The 16,608-nt window shown below is 37.2% G+C and overlaps 1 protein-coding gene across 3 annotated transcripts in view; it reads left to right on the forward strand.

Annotated features, from left to right (window-relative positions):
- The window catches only part of TSPAN18 (tetraspanin 18), a 208,354-nt gene extending 192,269 nt beyond the window's left edge, over window positions 1–16,085 (forward strand). For all 3 annotated transcript variants that reach the window (XM_070936110.1, XM_070936123.1, XM_070936116.1), the window contains 4 exons: window positions 10,062–10,160; window positions 12,127–12,306; window positions 13,497–13,580; window positions 15,826–16,085. In XM_070936110.1, the coding sequence (XP_070792211.1) occupies window positions 10,062–10,160; window positions 12,127–12,306; window positions 13,497–13,580; window positions 15,826–15,873 (411 nt within the window). In that variant the 3' untranslated portion in view covers window positions 15,874–16,085. The remainder of the gene's footprint in view (window positions 1–10,061; window positions 10,161–12,126; window positions 12,307–13,496; window positions 13,581–15,825) is intronic.
- The last annotated feature ends 523 nt before the right edge of the window (window positions 16,086–16,608 follow it).

Consider the following 16,608-nt stretch of genomic DNA (forward strand, 5'->3'; position numbering starts at 1 on the left):
AACCCTGCCCTGGTGATCATTTTTCAAAATGCAATTGCTACTCTGTAGGCACAGGAGAAACAATGATAATATTATGCTTAGAAAATGAGCACAAGGCAATTTGGATGCTTGAGTGCTATGGCACTATTTGTGATCTACTGGTTGTGACCACTGCAGTTTTATATTCCTCGGTGCTGTGTATATTCAGTTCGTTTTTCAACGCAAAACAAAAGAAAACTAATTTTGCATTTTCAAACCTTCTCCGGTTGAGGCACCTTATCTTCATTCTTGTATTGTATGCTTGCAGGGGGGAAAAATGAATTGCTGTAGGTCCTTTGTCTCCGTTGCAGTCCTTTATGTCAGACATCTTATCGGTGAACCAGATCTTAATCCCTTCTAGCCAACTTCACATTGCTTAATGGAAAAACCATCAGCAAAACTATCTCAGGCCAATCAAATTCTTAAAATGAAACTAACAGGAAGATGACAAATTGAAATTTCATGCCAACAGGTTATAGTGTATATTCTTTCAAGGATTTAGGATTTAACTCAGCCTTCTTTAGTCTCTGATTTCCAAATGCATTACAACAAACTTTTTGACCAGTCTTCCCAAGATCAGAATGACTGGACAGTCTGTAAATTTTCTCTGGATGACACCAAATTGGGGAAAGGTTTTGTTTTTAATGAAAGAGGGCAATGTCACCACATCAAAAACTTGGATGCGAAATATGTACTGAAATAGATTCCCAGCAGTGGTGAAATCCAAATTTTTTTACTACCGGTTCTATGGGCATGGCTTGGCGGGTGTGGGAGAGGAAGGATACTGCAAAATCCCCATTCCTCCCCACTCCTGAGAGAAGGATATTGCAAAATCTCCATTCCCACCCCACTCTGGGGACAGTCAGAGGTGGTATTTGCCAGTTCTCTGAACTACTCAAAATTTCTGCTACCGGTTTTCCAGAACCTGTCAGAATCTGCTGGATTTCACCCCTGATTCCCAGGCTCAAAACTAGTTTTATTTATTTCTGGTAGTAGATAGATAGATAGATAGATGGATGGATGGATGGATGGATGGATGGATACATAGATAGATATTTTCTGAGGTTTTCACGGGTGTTTGTATGTAGGTCTTTGGTTATTCAGGTTTTCTCCGGCATAAATTTAGAAGTGTCTTGGCGACATTTCGATGAAGTCTCATTTGTCATCTTCAGGCTGGTGTTTTCGGCTTCGTGCTTCTAGGAGCAAACTCCTAGAAGCACGAAGCCGAAAACACCAGCCTCCCATTGCTCCTAGAAGCACGATGCCGAAAACACCAGCCTGAAGATGATGAATGAGACTTCGTCGAAACATCGCCAAGACACTTCCAATTTTACGCGGGAGAACACCCGAATAACCAAAGACCTACACACACATATATATGTGTATGTATGTGTGTGTGTATATATATAAATGGGATGTACCAAAAATCAGGCCCCATAGGGAAGAAAATGGCAATTAGTTTAAACATTTAATGAAATTTAAATAACAGATTTACACAGCTAGCGATGTAGAAAAGGAATTATAGAAACTCCAGTAAGGGATGTCCAATTTATAGCATATATCATCCTGATCTGTCATTAAGAAGAATAGCATATTAAAATAAATGGAATTTATGATACAAAAATGTTGAACAATCCGTTTTACCGAGTCTAAATCACACTGGATACTCCTGGGTGGCGGGGAGTATTTCCCAAAATGGGTAGTCTTAGAAATTTGCAAAATCCTTCTCTCTATTATACAAAAACTTGTAATAATTGCTTAGCAGAGAAAGAGCTGATTTTTCCAACTTAGTGCTGCCTTCATGGGGAAACAATATCCGTCAGCCCATACTTGAATATAATTCCTTTTTCCCTGGTTATGATCAACCAAGTAATTTAAAGCTATAATCTCTGCTCTGAGTTTTTCCTGTATTATCTTCAGTTGGTCCTCTTTACTTTAACTATAGGCCAAGCAGATATTTCAATTCTCTTGTTAAAAGAATCCTATCGCTGTCATAAAAAAAAATTGTGGAAATAAAAAGCAAAACGTTGGTGTGAACCAAATAATCTGGATCACCTTTCAAGGTTATGTTCTTCAATAGCATTTTTCTGCTACAGCCCCCACCTGTCTTTCCATGTCCAGATCATTTAGTAATAGGGCTGAGCTTTGGTAGTAGCAGATTTGGGCCTGAGGAATCTTTCTCAACTTATTTCTTCTGTTCTTCCTCTTTCCATAGTAGCACTATAAATAAAAAGGAGATAAAAAAATGAAATTAGAAAACCTGGAAGGAAGTAGTGAGTATCCTTCTCTACCACTACAGCACTTGTTAAAGAAAACTGATTAATTGTGGGTGGTGTTCTCTAATTCTCTAAGTCAGTGTTCTCTAATTCTAACAGCAATAGCACTTAGAGTTATATACCACTTTACAGCACTTTACAGCCCTCTCTAAGCGGTTTACAGAGTCAGCATATTGCCTCCAACAATTTGAGTCCTCATTTTATCCACCTCAGAAGGCTGAGTCAACCTTGAGCCTGGTGAGATTTGAACTACCAAATTGCAGGCAGCCGGCAGGCAGCAGAAGTAGCCTGCAGTACTGCACTCTAACCATGCACTATCGTGGCTCATAAATGAAGTGTGTCATCAGATCAGAAATGGACGCATGCGAATATACATTAATCGTGGACGTATTTCCTTCCCTCTTCGGATCTTTGCTCTTGATGCCACAATCACCAAGTTTGACAACAGTACAACAATTGTAGATTTTTGGAATCAAAGCTTGAATACAGTTGTACCTTGAACACTATGCATTTCTGAGCTCTAGCACAACTAATTAGAGGCACATATTGACACAGGTTTTCCCATTAATATAAACAGAGATTATTTAAGTTAGTAATCAGTTACCAAAACTTATTTTGTAACTGTTTGATTCCGGATACATTCCCCAACATGGAAAAGGTATGGAGAGCAGTAGCAAGGGAAAAGTAGAAAACAAACTAGCAAACTATAGAATGAAGAAAGTATACACTATATACATATATGCTTTTACACACTTCTCCCACTATGCACACAGGGCAGAGGTGGGTTTCAGCAGGTTCTGACCAGTTCTGAAGAATCAGTAGCAGAAATTTTGAGTAGTTTAGAGAACCAGTAAATACCTCGTCAGACTGGCCCTGCCCCCATCTATTCTCTGCCTCCCGAGTCCCAGCTGATCAGGAGGAAATGGGGACTTTGCAGCATCCTTCCCCTGGAGTGGGGAGGGAATGGAGATTTTACCTTCCCTGCCATGCCCACCAAGCCATGCCCACCAAGCCACGCCCACAGAACCGGTAGAAAAATTTTTGAAACCCACCACTGACACAGGATTCCTCTTTGTCTTCTTCTGTATACCCTAAAACTATCGGGCTCTGTCCAGATGGATTTCATCAATCTTTTCATGGAATACTGTCACAATTTTTAAAGACAATTTTGGGAAGTATCTAGCTCTTGAACAGTTTTTCATCACAGAAGTTAAGGCCCTGATTCTTGGTACCTTTATCCATCAATTGCTCTTTGATCTTCATCTGATCTTTGGCACATCATTGTGCTACTGCATGTTAGGATGCTATTGCACTTCCATGCAACTTTGTATTCAGATGGTCTCTAGTAGACTTGTGTAATTATGAAATAGTTCATTAAGGTCATTATTCATCATGATCACTAGAAAATGTCATTTGCTGGGCAAGCATAAAAGATTACATTCTATTCAAACGTGGATTCTTTCTGGTTCAGCTGGCCCTTCGCTTTGTATATCTTTATACTCTTCTAAAATGAGGATCAGGAATAATTCTGTGTTAAAAAGCATTCTGTTGAGTGGGTGGGTGAGTATCCCATGCTTCTGATGCAAGGACACCATTCACCAAAGTTTATAATATATTAAAATTGTCATCCCTTTTTAAAAAGAATAATATAAAGCAATCACCTCAAAGGGCCAGCAATAAGGACCAATACACAGAAACATTAGAATAAAAATTCCTGCTGAAATAAAATGATTATCAGGATTTGATGAAAAACAGCAAGAGGGAGAGCTGACTTTATTTTACAGGATAAAGTATTCACTGCACCCAATTTGTTAGTGCAATCACTGAGACAACTCTCATATGAAAAATGAAATAATTTTATGTCATCTGCATAATAGCAACACTGCATGAAAAAAATCTGATGACTTTTTTCATGGTTATAACTCAGGAAGTGTAACCGACAACAGTTTCCCAGTATTGCTGAATAGATACTAGAATTAGAACAATTTGAAATTGGGTCTTGTGTATTCATTAATTAATTCATTATTTATTTTATTTACAGGCCACTTCATAATGAAACTTTTCTGTTCATTCTCCCTAATTTATACCAGCCAGGTGGTCCAGAAGGATAGTATAATCGTGACAGCTCTACCAGAAACAAGATTGCTCACTTTCTAACAAAAAGACTAAAAATGTGTCTATCCTAAATCTAGGCTTAAAGTAATATTGAAACAGATCAAAAGCAGATGTCATGTATCGTATAATTTCAAAAAGTTGTGGTATTACTAGTTTGAGACCCACACAACTGTAGTGTAGGTCCCCAAATAGATTTAATGTAATAAAAAATGAGGCAGTGACAGAGAAATCTGTAAAAAAGGTCCTTGACTTGTCAATGAGTAGCAAGACTATGATTTCTTTGAATAAATAGTTCCATCCACTTCATAATTGTGCCCCATTTATTATGCTGTTGACTATTAGCCGAGATTCCTTATTTGTAACTACTTGTTTGAAAATTTGCCACTGACAGATGTCGGCTTGGTTAATGGTTATTCAACATGCTGGCTTCCGATTCCTAAATGTAGGCTCCATGCTGCCATCATATAGAATAAAATAACAGAGTTGGAAGGTACATTGGAGGTCTTCTAGTCCAACCCTCTGCTTAGACAGGAAACCCTACACCACTTCAGACAAATGGTTATCCAACATCTTCTTAAAGAAGTTGGGAATGCTCCAGTGTTGGAGCATTCAGAACTTCTGCAGGCAAGTTGTTCCACTGATTAATTGTTCTAACTGTCAGGAAATTTCTCCTTAGTTCTAAGCTGTTTCTCTCCTTGATTAGTTTCCACCCATTGCTTCTTGTTCTACCCTCAGGTGCTTTGGAGAATAGTTTGACTCCCTCTTCTTTGTGGCAACCCCTGGAATCTCGGAACACTGCTATCATGTCTCCCCTAGTCCTTCTTTTCATTAAACTAGACATATCCAGTTCCTGCAACCATTCTTCATATGTTTTAGCCTCCAGTCCCCTAATCATCTTTGTTGATATAAGTAAGAACACTTCTGACTAACTAAGTAGAAGTTGTAAGAGCAATAAGACTCTGTATTCACAGAGACAAGCATTGCAATATAGGGTAAATACAATTCTACCGCAAACAGAGAACACTATAGATTATTTAGAAATGGGAAAAGCAATGAAATGAGTGAGTATTCTGTGTAGATAAATGGGAGCATATCAGAACATAGGATTGGAAGGGACTTCAAAAAGTCTTTTAGTCCAACCCCCTAGCCATGGCAGGAGACCTCACGCCATACTGGTCAAATGGTCTAGTCTATTTTTGAAAACCTCCACCCCCAAGTCCAGGAGGCAAGCTATTCCATTGCTTAATCGTTCTCACTGTCAGAAAAATTCTTCTTACTTCTAGGTTGGATCTCTCTTTAATAGATTCCATTCATTACTTCTTGTCCTGCCCTCTGGTGCTTTGGAGAAAAAGTCAATTCCCTCTTCTCCAGTCCCTCAAGTACTGGAAGATAATCATCATATCCCTCTAATCTTCCTCTCTGATAGGTTAGATATATCTAGATCCCTCAACCATCCCTGTTATGATTTAGCCTCTAGATCCTTTATCATCTTTGTTGCTCTTCTCCGCACATTTTCTAGGCTCTCGGTGTCTTTTTTGTATCATGTGACGAGAACTTAATGCAGTATTTCAAGTGCAGCCTCACTAGTGCAGTATAAAGTGTCATGATCATTTCTTATGATCTTGATGTTATCGCTCTGTTAATGCAGTCCAAGATTACATTGGCTTTTCTGGCAGTTGCAGCACATTTCTATATAGGTAGCCAGATACTACCTATATTTCATTTGGTTTTCCTGCCTGAGTGCAAGACCTTAGTTTTCTCACCAAATGACTAAATCTTGTTGGCTAGGACCCAATTCCCAAGTCTGTAAAGAGCCTTTGGAATCTTGAGTCTATGTTCCACAATGTTAGTAATTTCCCCCAGCTTGGTATCACCTGCAAATTTGATAAGTTCCCCTCTATCCCTTCGTCTAGATCATTTATGAATATGTTGAAGAATACTGGGCCAGTGACAGAACCTTGAGGTACATCACTGCATGCTTCTCTCCATGTAGATGTAGCTCCATTAAGGACTACACACTGGGTGCGATTGGTCAGTGAATTCCACTGGGTGACAGTATTATCTATCTCACATTTTTCTATTTTATCAAGATCAGGGTGGATTTGATTTAAATCGAGTTGATTTAAATCACAATTTAAATCATGATTTAAATCACTAGTAAAAAGGCTTGATTTAAATCAACTCAATTTAAATCATAATTTTTAAGGAGCAACTGTCAACTCTGCTACTCCTTTGACCCACTGTTGACTCACCGATAATCCCAGTGTTGCAGAATATACAGCCTCATGCTACACAACTAAGCTCCATTTCATGCTGAATAAACTAAATTATTTATGTATCTTAAATAGAAAACTATCTTACGATAGATTTTTACCCCAAAAGTTTTTTATTAAAATAAATTCAATAAAAATAAAAAAAATCCGATTTAAATAAAAAAATCTGATTTTTTTTATTTTTTTAAAAAAATCATTGATTTTTATCCACCCTGATCAAGATAGTGTGGTCTACTTTGTTAAATGCCTTACTGAAATCCAAATATACTATATTCACTAAATTTTAATTTAGTCACTTTATCAAAGAAGGCTTTTCTGGCATGATCTGTTTTTTAACAAACCCATGCTGGCTTCTAGTAATCATCTTGTTCATTTCTCGGGGTTCACAAATCCTCTGCTCAATAATCTTTTCCAGGATTTTCCCAGGTATTGATATCAAGCTATTTCTTAAGTTAAATGTATTGCATATTTTTAATAAAGAAGTTTACAGTAAAAACTTCTTTATACATAATAACATTATATATAGACATAACACTACCATACGTTAACACCATTATGTGATCCTTTTGTTAGAACAGGTCTTTTAGTAGCCTCCTTAAAGTAACAAATGTTCTTAAAATTTGTACCTAATATATTTGCATCAGGCAGGATGGTCAAAATCAAACAATCATGTTTAGTCTCATATTCTTGGTTATGCTAACAATTTTGCCCAAATTGCCCCTGGATATAGATACAATGAAGATGACCCAATAGATTGCCAGCAAGACATTGATCTATGGCTCCAATGGAAGAAACTTTTGCTGCTTAATAAATCTCTGCTGACAATTATATGGGTGTGGAAGTTTGTCCCCTGAATCAATACAATATAAAAATCAGATTTGCTTTTTGTTTGTTTCTTTTACCTCTACTTGATTGGAATCATGCTTTTTTTCCCCCTATTGCTGCTCTAACTCTCTGTTATTTCATTATCCTGAACATCTTGGAGGAGGAGAAATACATTCTGCTTTCTAACCAGAAAAGGAAGGAATCTGCATCTCTAGGAAAAGACTATTCTGTCAACTATTCAGCTAATTTTCTAATCACTGTCGTTATTAGCAAAAGCTTAAGTAAAATCACCCGTGAATCCAAATGCTTTGTGCATTGACAATACAATGAACAAAAACCTTCCTAGTCTAACTCTAGCTTCTAAAAAGAAGAAAAACAATTGTTAATCAGTATTACAATGTTTACTTCTTTATTTTTGTTGAGCCTTCTGAAATGGCCATTAACTCTATTACCCTTCTTTGTAAAATATGTGGAGCAAATCTAAATGTTCTACTAGTCAAAAGGAATGGAATATTTTCCTGGCATTACAGTTTCAGCATTAGACTTTGTTTTAGATCGAATCTCATAAAAATCACACATACAATCCTCCAACTTTTCCATTGGGATCCTGCCTGTCAAAACAAAAGGTTTCACTTTATATTCAAATAGGTCTTTTGTTTAGAATTGGTCAAAGGAAGCCAACTGGGACTCTTACCAACTGTAATATTAGTTTCAAAGTCTGCGCTTAGGAAAGAGACAAACATCAATAAAATATCTGGGTGGCTGCCTCCACAGGATGGGAGTCCAGGCTCCGTAAATTATGCAAAAGAAGGAAAGGAAAACACAATGCTTGAGTGTGTGTATGGGCCACCTCCTAACCCCAAGGTGCCTAATGGAGCTGGCTTATTTCTCTAGAGAATATTCTTGTCCAGTCTGACTAATAAGCATTTCCGTTTAAGAGTGATCGAGCTGCTCTTGTTGAAGATGTTTAAGATATTGCTTTCATATGTTCTCAGCAAATCCTATGAGGTCTGCAGAAGGGGCCATTAATTTTAGTAATAATGTGTTTGAGGCAAACAATATAAAAAATAAAACTGCCCCCCCAGGGTGATTCAAAACAAAACAAAACAAAACAAAACAAAACAAAAAAAAAACAACCAAGAGCAACTTGTTAATTCTGAACTATTAGTGTACATTCCCTTTATTGCTGTGAATGTAGAAATATCTTGCCAGGCTTGTTAAAATGTGTTATATTTTCATTGGATTAAGAGAGGTCTTAGCACTTAGCTAGCCTTGACAGATCTGGAAAAAGCTAAGTAAAGAAGAGGGTGATTAATATTGCATGAGAAATCACAGGACTGTAGAGTAGAACGCAAAAAAAAAAATCAAAAAAAAAAAAACCCACCAACCCTACATCTGAGAAGAAAGCCATGGCAAACCATCTTTATTATTTCCAAAATACCTACATGAACTTGTCCATGTGGTTACCATACCAGAAGTCAATCCTCAATTCATGGGTGACATTCTTTATAGATTCTGAAGATGGAATTAATAACAACTTTCAAATGCTAGCACTGCAATTTCTTATTTTACCTGGGTATTTACAATGGAACTCATAACTGTAGAGGGAATTATATGGCAATAAAAAATTCAATAGTTATTTGGGCAGATCAATCATAGATACTTTACTTCTAGCTTTGTTTCTATAAGCAATATTGAAGAAAGTCCACTCCAACAGTGGAATTTCCTCTTCCTTTGCCCCTACTTTAAATACTAACCTCCACTTTGCTTGGCTGTGCTCCCAATTCTTATGAAGATGTTAGAAAGGCACATAACAGAGCCACAGAAGAAAAACATGGTCAGTTCTGCGGAATAAAATGCCTGTGTCTCCAAAAAAGTATGATTTTGAAAAATTGTATGAAAATGTCAGCAATTTCCAAAATTTGTCTATTCTGCAAAGAATAAAAAAGGTCAACTTGCTTTATTGATTATACTCTTAATTTTGTGTTCTGGCTTATGTTCATAATCATAGCAAAAATAGAGATTAAGGCAAAAAAAAGGGGGGGAGAGGAGGCCTTATACATTTAAAATAAACTATGTTTTGGATGCTGGTTAGTGAAAATTTTAATAAATTTTAAAAATGAAATTAAGATCATATCCAACAAGGAGTAGAAAATTTCATGGAATATGAGAAACTGCCCCAAGATTTGGCCATTGCATTCAGTACTGACTTACTACTGAATTCCCAAGGTAGGAAACCACCTGGAGATGCCAGCACCTGAAATTGTAAAATGCTGTTGTAATAACTGATGTGTTATGTGAAAAGGCTGTAAATGTGAAGGAAATTCTAAGGGCCACTGTCATGTCACTTTTTCCCTTTACCTAGCTTTGAATTCAGGGATGCATCTCCATTGGATGGATCATCTAACCATGTAGGCTTAATCCATCACATTCTCATAGCTGTGTTATAAATCTTGCTTTCAAGTCCTATTACCATGAATAGAAATGCAGCCCTGCATTGAAGTTCTGGCATGGATTCATTCATTCTCTCTTCTGTGCATGGTTTTTGTTGCAGCTGACCAGAGAATTTTTTACCAAGGAACTGAAAAAGCATTATCAGGGGAACAATGAATCAGACGTCTTTTCTTCCACCTGGAACTCAGTCATGATCACAGTAAGTACTTGATTGTTTAATGCATCCTGATATGGATTTTTTTTTATCGTAATTACCGAGCGGAGTCAGGACTGGCTCATGTTTGCTTGGTATCAGGAAATCCCAGAATTGTAGTCTAGACTATATTGGGAAATCCTGCCCACCAAATAATAATAATAATAAGTGGCAATTTAGGAAATTTTGCCAAGAAAACCATAGACATGAAAGTACTAGGAGCTAAACTTGACTCAAAGGTAAACAAAATTGACACACATTTTATATAAAAACCATGGCTGGCAGTTGCACAAAAGAATGAAAACATAATTAATTTTGTCAGAATAGGAAAGAAAAGCAAAAGGGGGGGGGAATAGAAAGCTCACCATCCTACAGTATAAATGCTTCTATTCATGTCCAATAGGATTTTCACTCTGGGAATGTATTTAAGATTATAGAGCCGTGGTGGTGCAGTGATTAGAATGCAGTATTGCAGGCTAACTCTGCCAACTGCCAGCAGTTCGATTCTCATTGGCACAAGGTTGATTCAGCCTTCCATCCTTCCGAGGTTGGTAAAATGAGGACTCAGATTGTTGGGGGCAATATGCTGACTCTGTAAACTGCTTAGAGAGGCTATAAAGCACTGTGAAGCGGTATATAACTGTAAGTGTTATTGCTATTACAGCACCAGAACAAAATTTTGCATCTCTATATTCAGAAATAATTTCTATTAAGTGGTGACACTTTCTTCCAAGTAGATATGAGTAGCCCAAAGAGAAGCCTAATGTGGCCAAGTGCTCTAACCATAAGAGATAGGCAGAAAAGGTGAGCTGGTGACAATTGCAAATTTCTACCCTTTTCTTGACACCATTTATAGGACTGGCATTCGAACAATCAGCTTGTTGTCTTTATGCATTGGTTGGGCTGCATTCCTCTAGGTTGGGGATCTGCAAGGTTTGAGTTTGAGGCACCTCCTGCTTCTTAAATATAGAAGTCGTTTTCAACAGAAGTAAAGCAAAAATTGAAAGCAAGTCTGCCAGATATTGAAGGAATGAAATAAATCTCCATGGGATATGTGTGTGAAAGACCACCAACAGCGGTTTTTCCCAAGTAGCTTTCCTAGTGCCCATTTTGTTCTCTGTTCATTGCAAAACAAAACCAAACAAAATTAATTGTGCCAGGCTGCTTAAATTCTGATATTTAAGCTGTTCTATATGCTCCTGATTTAGTTAATTTTCAGTCAGATATCACCATTAAGGAGTTCGTGCCTTATTTTATGGAAATGATCTCGTTTGGCACTACCAGAGGATCAAAGGCAGCAATTTGAAAATGTTCTCATTAAGTTCTAATGAAGGTTGTTATTGCTGTTGCTTTAATTGTGTCACTCCTCTGGGAAATTGCTGGGTCTTAACATATGCAAGTCCATATGTAATGCTATGCCGGGATTTTTATATTACATTTTCTCGAACAAGCACAGAAACCTGGTTCCTGGATGGGTTTGTATAATGACAAAAATAAACAAACCATATTACAATTAATGTGAAAGAGGTTAAGATATTGAAAATATAATTTTTGATATTATAGCATTAGACAATCTGAATAGTTGTTTATTTTACACAATAGTTTTCTGTTTCATAAACACAGAAAACAGCAGGCAGTTTTGTCGGAAGCTAATCCGAAGTCTCAGGCTTTTCACACTCTCTTGATTTGTTTATTTATAACTAAGGATTTCAACATATGTTGAAGCTGGGGTCATATCCATGATGACTAGAAATATACCTGCTTTGTTGTTGTTGTTGTTTTTTTTAAAAAAAGAAAATTCTAATGTTTAGGAAGGAATAGAAATTTACATCAAGTCTCAAATTACATCCTCAGTTTATACGTTCAGAAATCCTATTTGGGTGGCTGCTTATTATATGTCTCCAGATTTCCTAGAAAGCAACCTAATTCTGCCACAAGTATTAACCCTTTGAACACCTTTCACACATGCTAGTTTGGGTGCTGTGGTGTCAATGGTCCGGAAGATTTCGAGGCAACCTCTCTTTCCATTTTTCTGGATTCCTATCCTGCTATTCCTGAAGCTTGTTGTAAACGGGAGCTCCAGTCTCGTGATGCAGCATTCATCAATAAAGAAGAATGTTTGAAAGGAAGGGAAGTCTATCAGAACCAACAGGTAAAGAGATGATCAAAATACTTATAATACTTATGGTGCAAAAAGTTCCTGCCTTGATAGGATTCTTTACCTGAATGATTAAAGACTGTATCCTTTCTTTGGGTAAACTTCCTTTTTTTGTACAATAAGACTAATATTCAAAAAGGATGATGCATCTATAGCATAGGGAATGTCTGCAGAATAGTGGAAAATGAACCAACGAATCTTGCAGTTGTGCTTCTACTCACAAAGCACACATGAACAGCTTAAGCATCATAGAGATTTTACAACCTGTCTTCTGATCTAGGTTCCTTTCAAAATGTAAAACTAGTTGATTAAACTTAGAAGTCCAATCAAACATTTCCTGAACAAAGTGTGGGGGGGAAATATTTTCAGAATTCTTTTCCTTCATACCTTGTTCATTGTGATGAACATTGTTCATCAATTTATCTGTAACTTAGTACTTGTTCAGTCATGTTTGTTACCTTGGTTACTCTTTAACTGTTCCACTTTATCAATCTAGACTAGGATGAGATGACCACAAGAACTAAACTGTCAAATTGTGCTTCCTGTAGTTTCTGCCCATTCAATAAGGATGAGTAGGGACCACTTTCCAGAGGGTCTAAGAAGTTGCGCCTTCCCAGTTGCAACCACCCCCTTTTTTTTGGAATAGTTCATCTCCTGAGATCAAATCGGCCTCAACCTTGTTGTATTTTAGGAGAGCTTACAAAAATGTGGGCTTTTAGAATAGCCTAGGAAGGCAGCTGGGATTTGCTGAAAGCTCGAGTCTTGGGTTGTGTATGAATATTGATTGTTCCTCACTGCCCATATTTTTCTTTGTAATGTTATAAAATATGATTATAATGAATAAATTTGGACTCTATATTTTTATATTGGCTGTTTTTATTCATTGTTCACTGCCCAGGCTCACATTTTGTAAGATGGGCAGCGGCACATGTTTGTTTGATTAATGAATGAAGAATAAATAAATCATTTGTCATGTTACTTGTTTTTAATAATTCTGTTATTAATATGTATTCTTTTGTTGTAATTGCTTTTTTATTTTAATCTTTTTTTACTGAAAGAAGAGAATGGAAGTTGCTCAGTGTCTCCTCAGTCTGGAGTGTTATATAATTTAGTAATTTATTAATTGAACACACTCACTTTGTATAAACATTTACTTCAAGATAGATTTTCTTCTTTCTTCCCAGGGTTGCTACACTGTGATCCTGAATTCCCTTGAAACCTATGTGTATCTTGCAGGAGCTCTTGCCATTGGTGTTTTAGCCATCGAGGTACAATGCAAATTGGGATCCTCCTGGCCACAAAAGATGCCTCATTTTCCTTATGTTCCCACCACAGGCCTCTCATCTGAATTTTTCCTTTCTAGTCGGAAAGTTACTTGTAGGAATATATTATATATTCCTACAATTACTCCCAGAGCTATAATTACACTCAACAATGAACTAATCATCAGTGACCTGTTGGACAGCATTACTTGGTCTGCTGTGTGGATGTTTGGGTGGTTTAGGGGTGGGGAATTTTGGTGGGTGGGGGTGTGTCTGGGGATTTTCATGTGTGTTGGGCTTGGTCTCTGGGTGTTATGTGAATTTCGTTGTATGGGTATGTAATGATTTAGAGCAGTATTTCTCAAACTTGGTAATTGTAAAATGTGTAGAATTCAACTCCCAGAATTCCCCTGGCTGGGGAATCATCAGACAATTGCCAAGTTTGAGGAAAAACGAATTCAGTGTAAGTGCCTTAGGGTTTCTGTGAACACAGCACTTCACTAGCATTCCTTAAAGCACCTGGTGGTTGAGAAATCAATTGATTAAAGTTAGGTATGACACTCAAAACAGCTGCACCCCTCTTCTTATTAGTTTGGAAGCTGGTTTGGAAGTCTGAAGTTTGAATAGGCACTGAAAATCCTTTATAATCCTAGTTGCCAATTTGAAGTGTTTATACGTGCTGGGAAACAACTGTCCTGTACTGCCCTCTGGTGTTAGGCCTAGCATACTCACTCATTCCAAACGCATGTGTTTGAGATGAGGTCAATTTTACTTCATAAAAATGTGTGGTAACAAAGCAGTGATTCCCTTTTCTAATTTAGCATTCATTGGAAAATTATTCCTGCATTCACTTACGGGTCAGTTTAGTAGTTTTTTTAGGATTTTGTGCAGATTATTGAGATTCGATGGGATTGCATAACTCTCCACATATTGCAGGGATGAACCATCCTGGCTTAGGAGGTCCTGAGCAACCCTCAGCGGTTGGTGATTCTGTACTTAAATGTATGTCACAGCATGATTTCATCCCTCATTAGATTATTTGAACCAAGGAAAAGGAGGTGGAAGAAACTATTGGAATTAGTCAACTAAGGAAGTCTTCTTAAAGAACAGAAGCTTTAATTTGATCATTGCCTCACAGGGAGGCGATCAAAACAATTAAGGAAAGGAGTGGTATTACTTCAGCTGGTTTAAGTTGTTATTTAGTAATTTTTTTAAGCAGACAAATTTTGAAGCAAATTTGCCAATTGGCCCCAAAATTCTTGGGGACTAAGGAAGAACAGAATTCCCCACCCTTTTTTTAAAAAAAAGCATACAAACTTGAATCAGGAGAAAAGTATTAATGATTTCCATACAAAATTCTTCTTTTGGATAAAACTGATAAGTCTTTGATTGAATCCTAGACCTATTCTTCCAATGGTTCTCCCTTTTTTCCTTTAGCTAAGTATAGCTAAACCTTTCTGTTATAATTAGAGTCAGTGGCCTATTTTGCCATATTATACATAAATGTAGTCTCTGACATAGCATATAGATACATACTCCATAATATTCTTCTAATACTTTAGATTTTCATAGAGATAGGCAGACAGACAGATCTGTATATATCCATGCTTACATCCACATTCATCCACACTTCATATTCATATTTTATATGGCTCTAATACAGAACTTTAGGGACGCCATGGCCCAGTGGCTAAGATGCTGAGCTTGTCAATCAAAAGGTCGGCAGTTCAGCAGTTTGAATCCGTAGTGCCGCGTAACGGGGTGAGCTCCTGTTACTTGTTCCAGTTTCTGCCAACCAAGCAGTTCGAAAGCACGTAAAAAATGCAAGTAGAAAAATAGGGACCACCTTTGGTGGGAAGGTAACAGCATTCCCTGCACCTTTGGCATTTAGTCATGCTGGCTACATGACCACCGAGAAGTCTTTGGACAGCACTGGCTCTTCAGCTTTGAAACAGAGATGAGCATTGCCCCCTAGAGTTGGGAACGACTAGCACATATGTGCGAGGGGAACCTTTACCTTTACCTTAATACAGAACTCCTTTTAAATTTACTATTTTATGTCCTTTATGCCTTCTATGCCTACTTTATATGGCTCTTACATTCAACTTTTTACCTATTACATTTTAAAGTTTCTTCATAATGACTATTTGTGTAACCTTGCCTCCCTTTGAAGATCTATAACTGTAACAAAATGGATTTGGTTTGATCTGTAATAACCAGGATCCTCTCTTTTGTTTTATGTCTTTTACAGCTGTTTGCTATGATCTTTGCTATGTGCCTCTTTCGGGGGATCCAGTAGGAAGTGTTTCATGAGCCACAAATGATTTTTCAAGGACTTGCTTTGAAGAAGGAAAAGAAAAAAAAGATAAACTTTATTTTTTCGGTTAGCAAACTAAAAAAGGAGGGAAAGGACTGTAATATATTAATGATCAAAAGGATTGTACTTCAGGGGCTGGAACTTTGAGGTGCTGTCTAGTTCCTTGCCATCTCCAAGAGGAGTCATTCATCTGAAGCCACTCAAATGGATTGCACTAAAAGCCTGCAAGACAGGATGGGAAATGAACTCTAATAATATCCAGGATGTTGTCTGGAACACACATCTCTCATACAATAATGATCCATTGATTGAAGAAGATAAAGAAGACTACCTACTTTAAACGAGATCATCATTTAAAATACCAAAACTGTCATCTAAAGCATTGAGATGTATACAGATTACTTCAGTTTTAAGCTAAGTGGGGGAAATGCATTGGCACTTGACTTGCAAGCGTTCTACCAAGATAGATAATTTTCCATCTCATGTGTGATCCAGAAGATACAAGCATTCAGGAATGCTTGGAATGGAGAATGCCTTCTCTAAGAATCTTGAGGGTGGGGTTGTGTGTATCAGATCTAATGGTGAAAAGTAGGGTAAGCTGAAATCAGTGCATACCATTTTAGTGCATACCATTTATCACACTGAATTTTCTTATCAGTGTTATGTGAAAACAAAGACTAAAGCAGCTCAGCTGCTGGTTCCCTCACCTTAAGAAAA

This window comes from Pituophis catenifer, unplaced genomic scaffold (genome assembly GCF_029215685.1).
Source record: "Pituophis catenifer annectens isolate HBS135680 unplaced genomic scaffold, rPitCat1.0.hap2 SCAF_1, whole genome shotgun sequence".
Classification (NCBI taxonomy): domain Eukaryota; kingdom Metazoa; phylum Chordata; class Lepidosauria; order Squamata; family Colubridae; genus Pituophis; species Pituophis catenifer.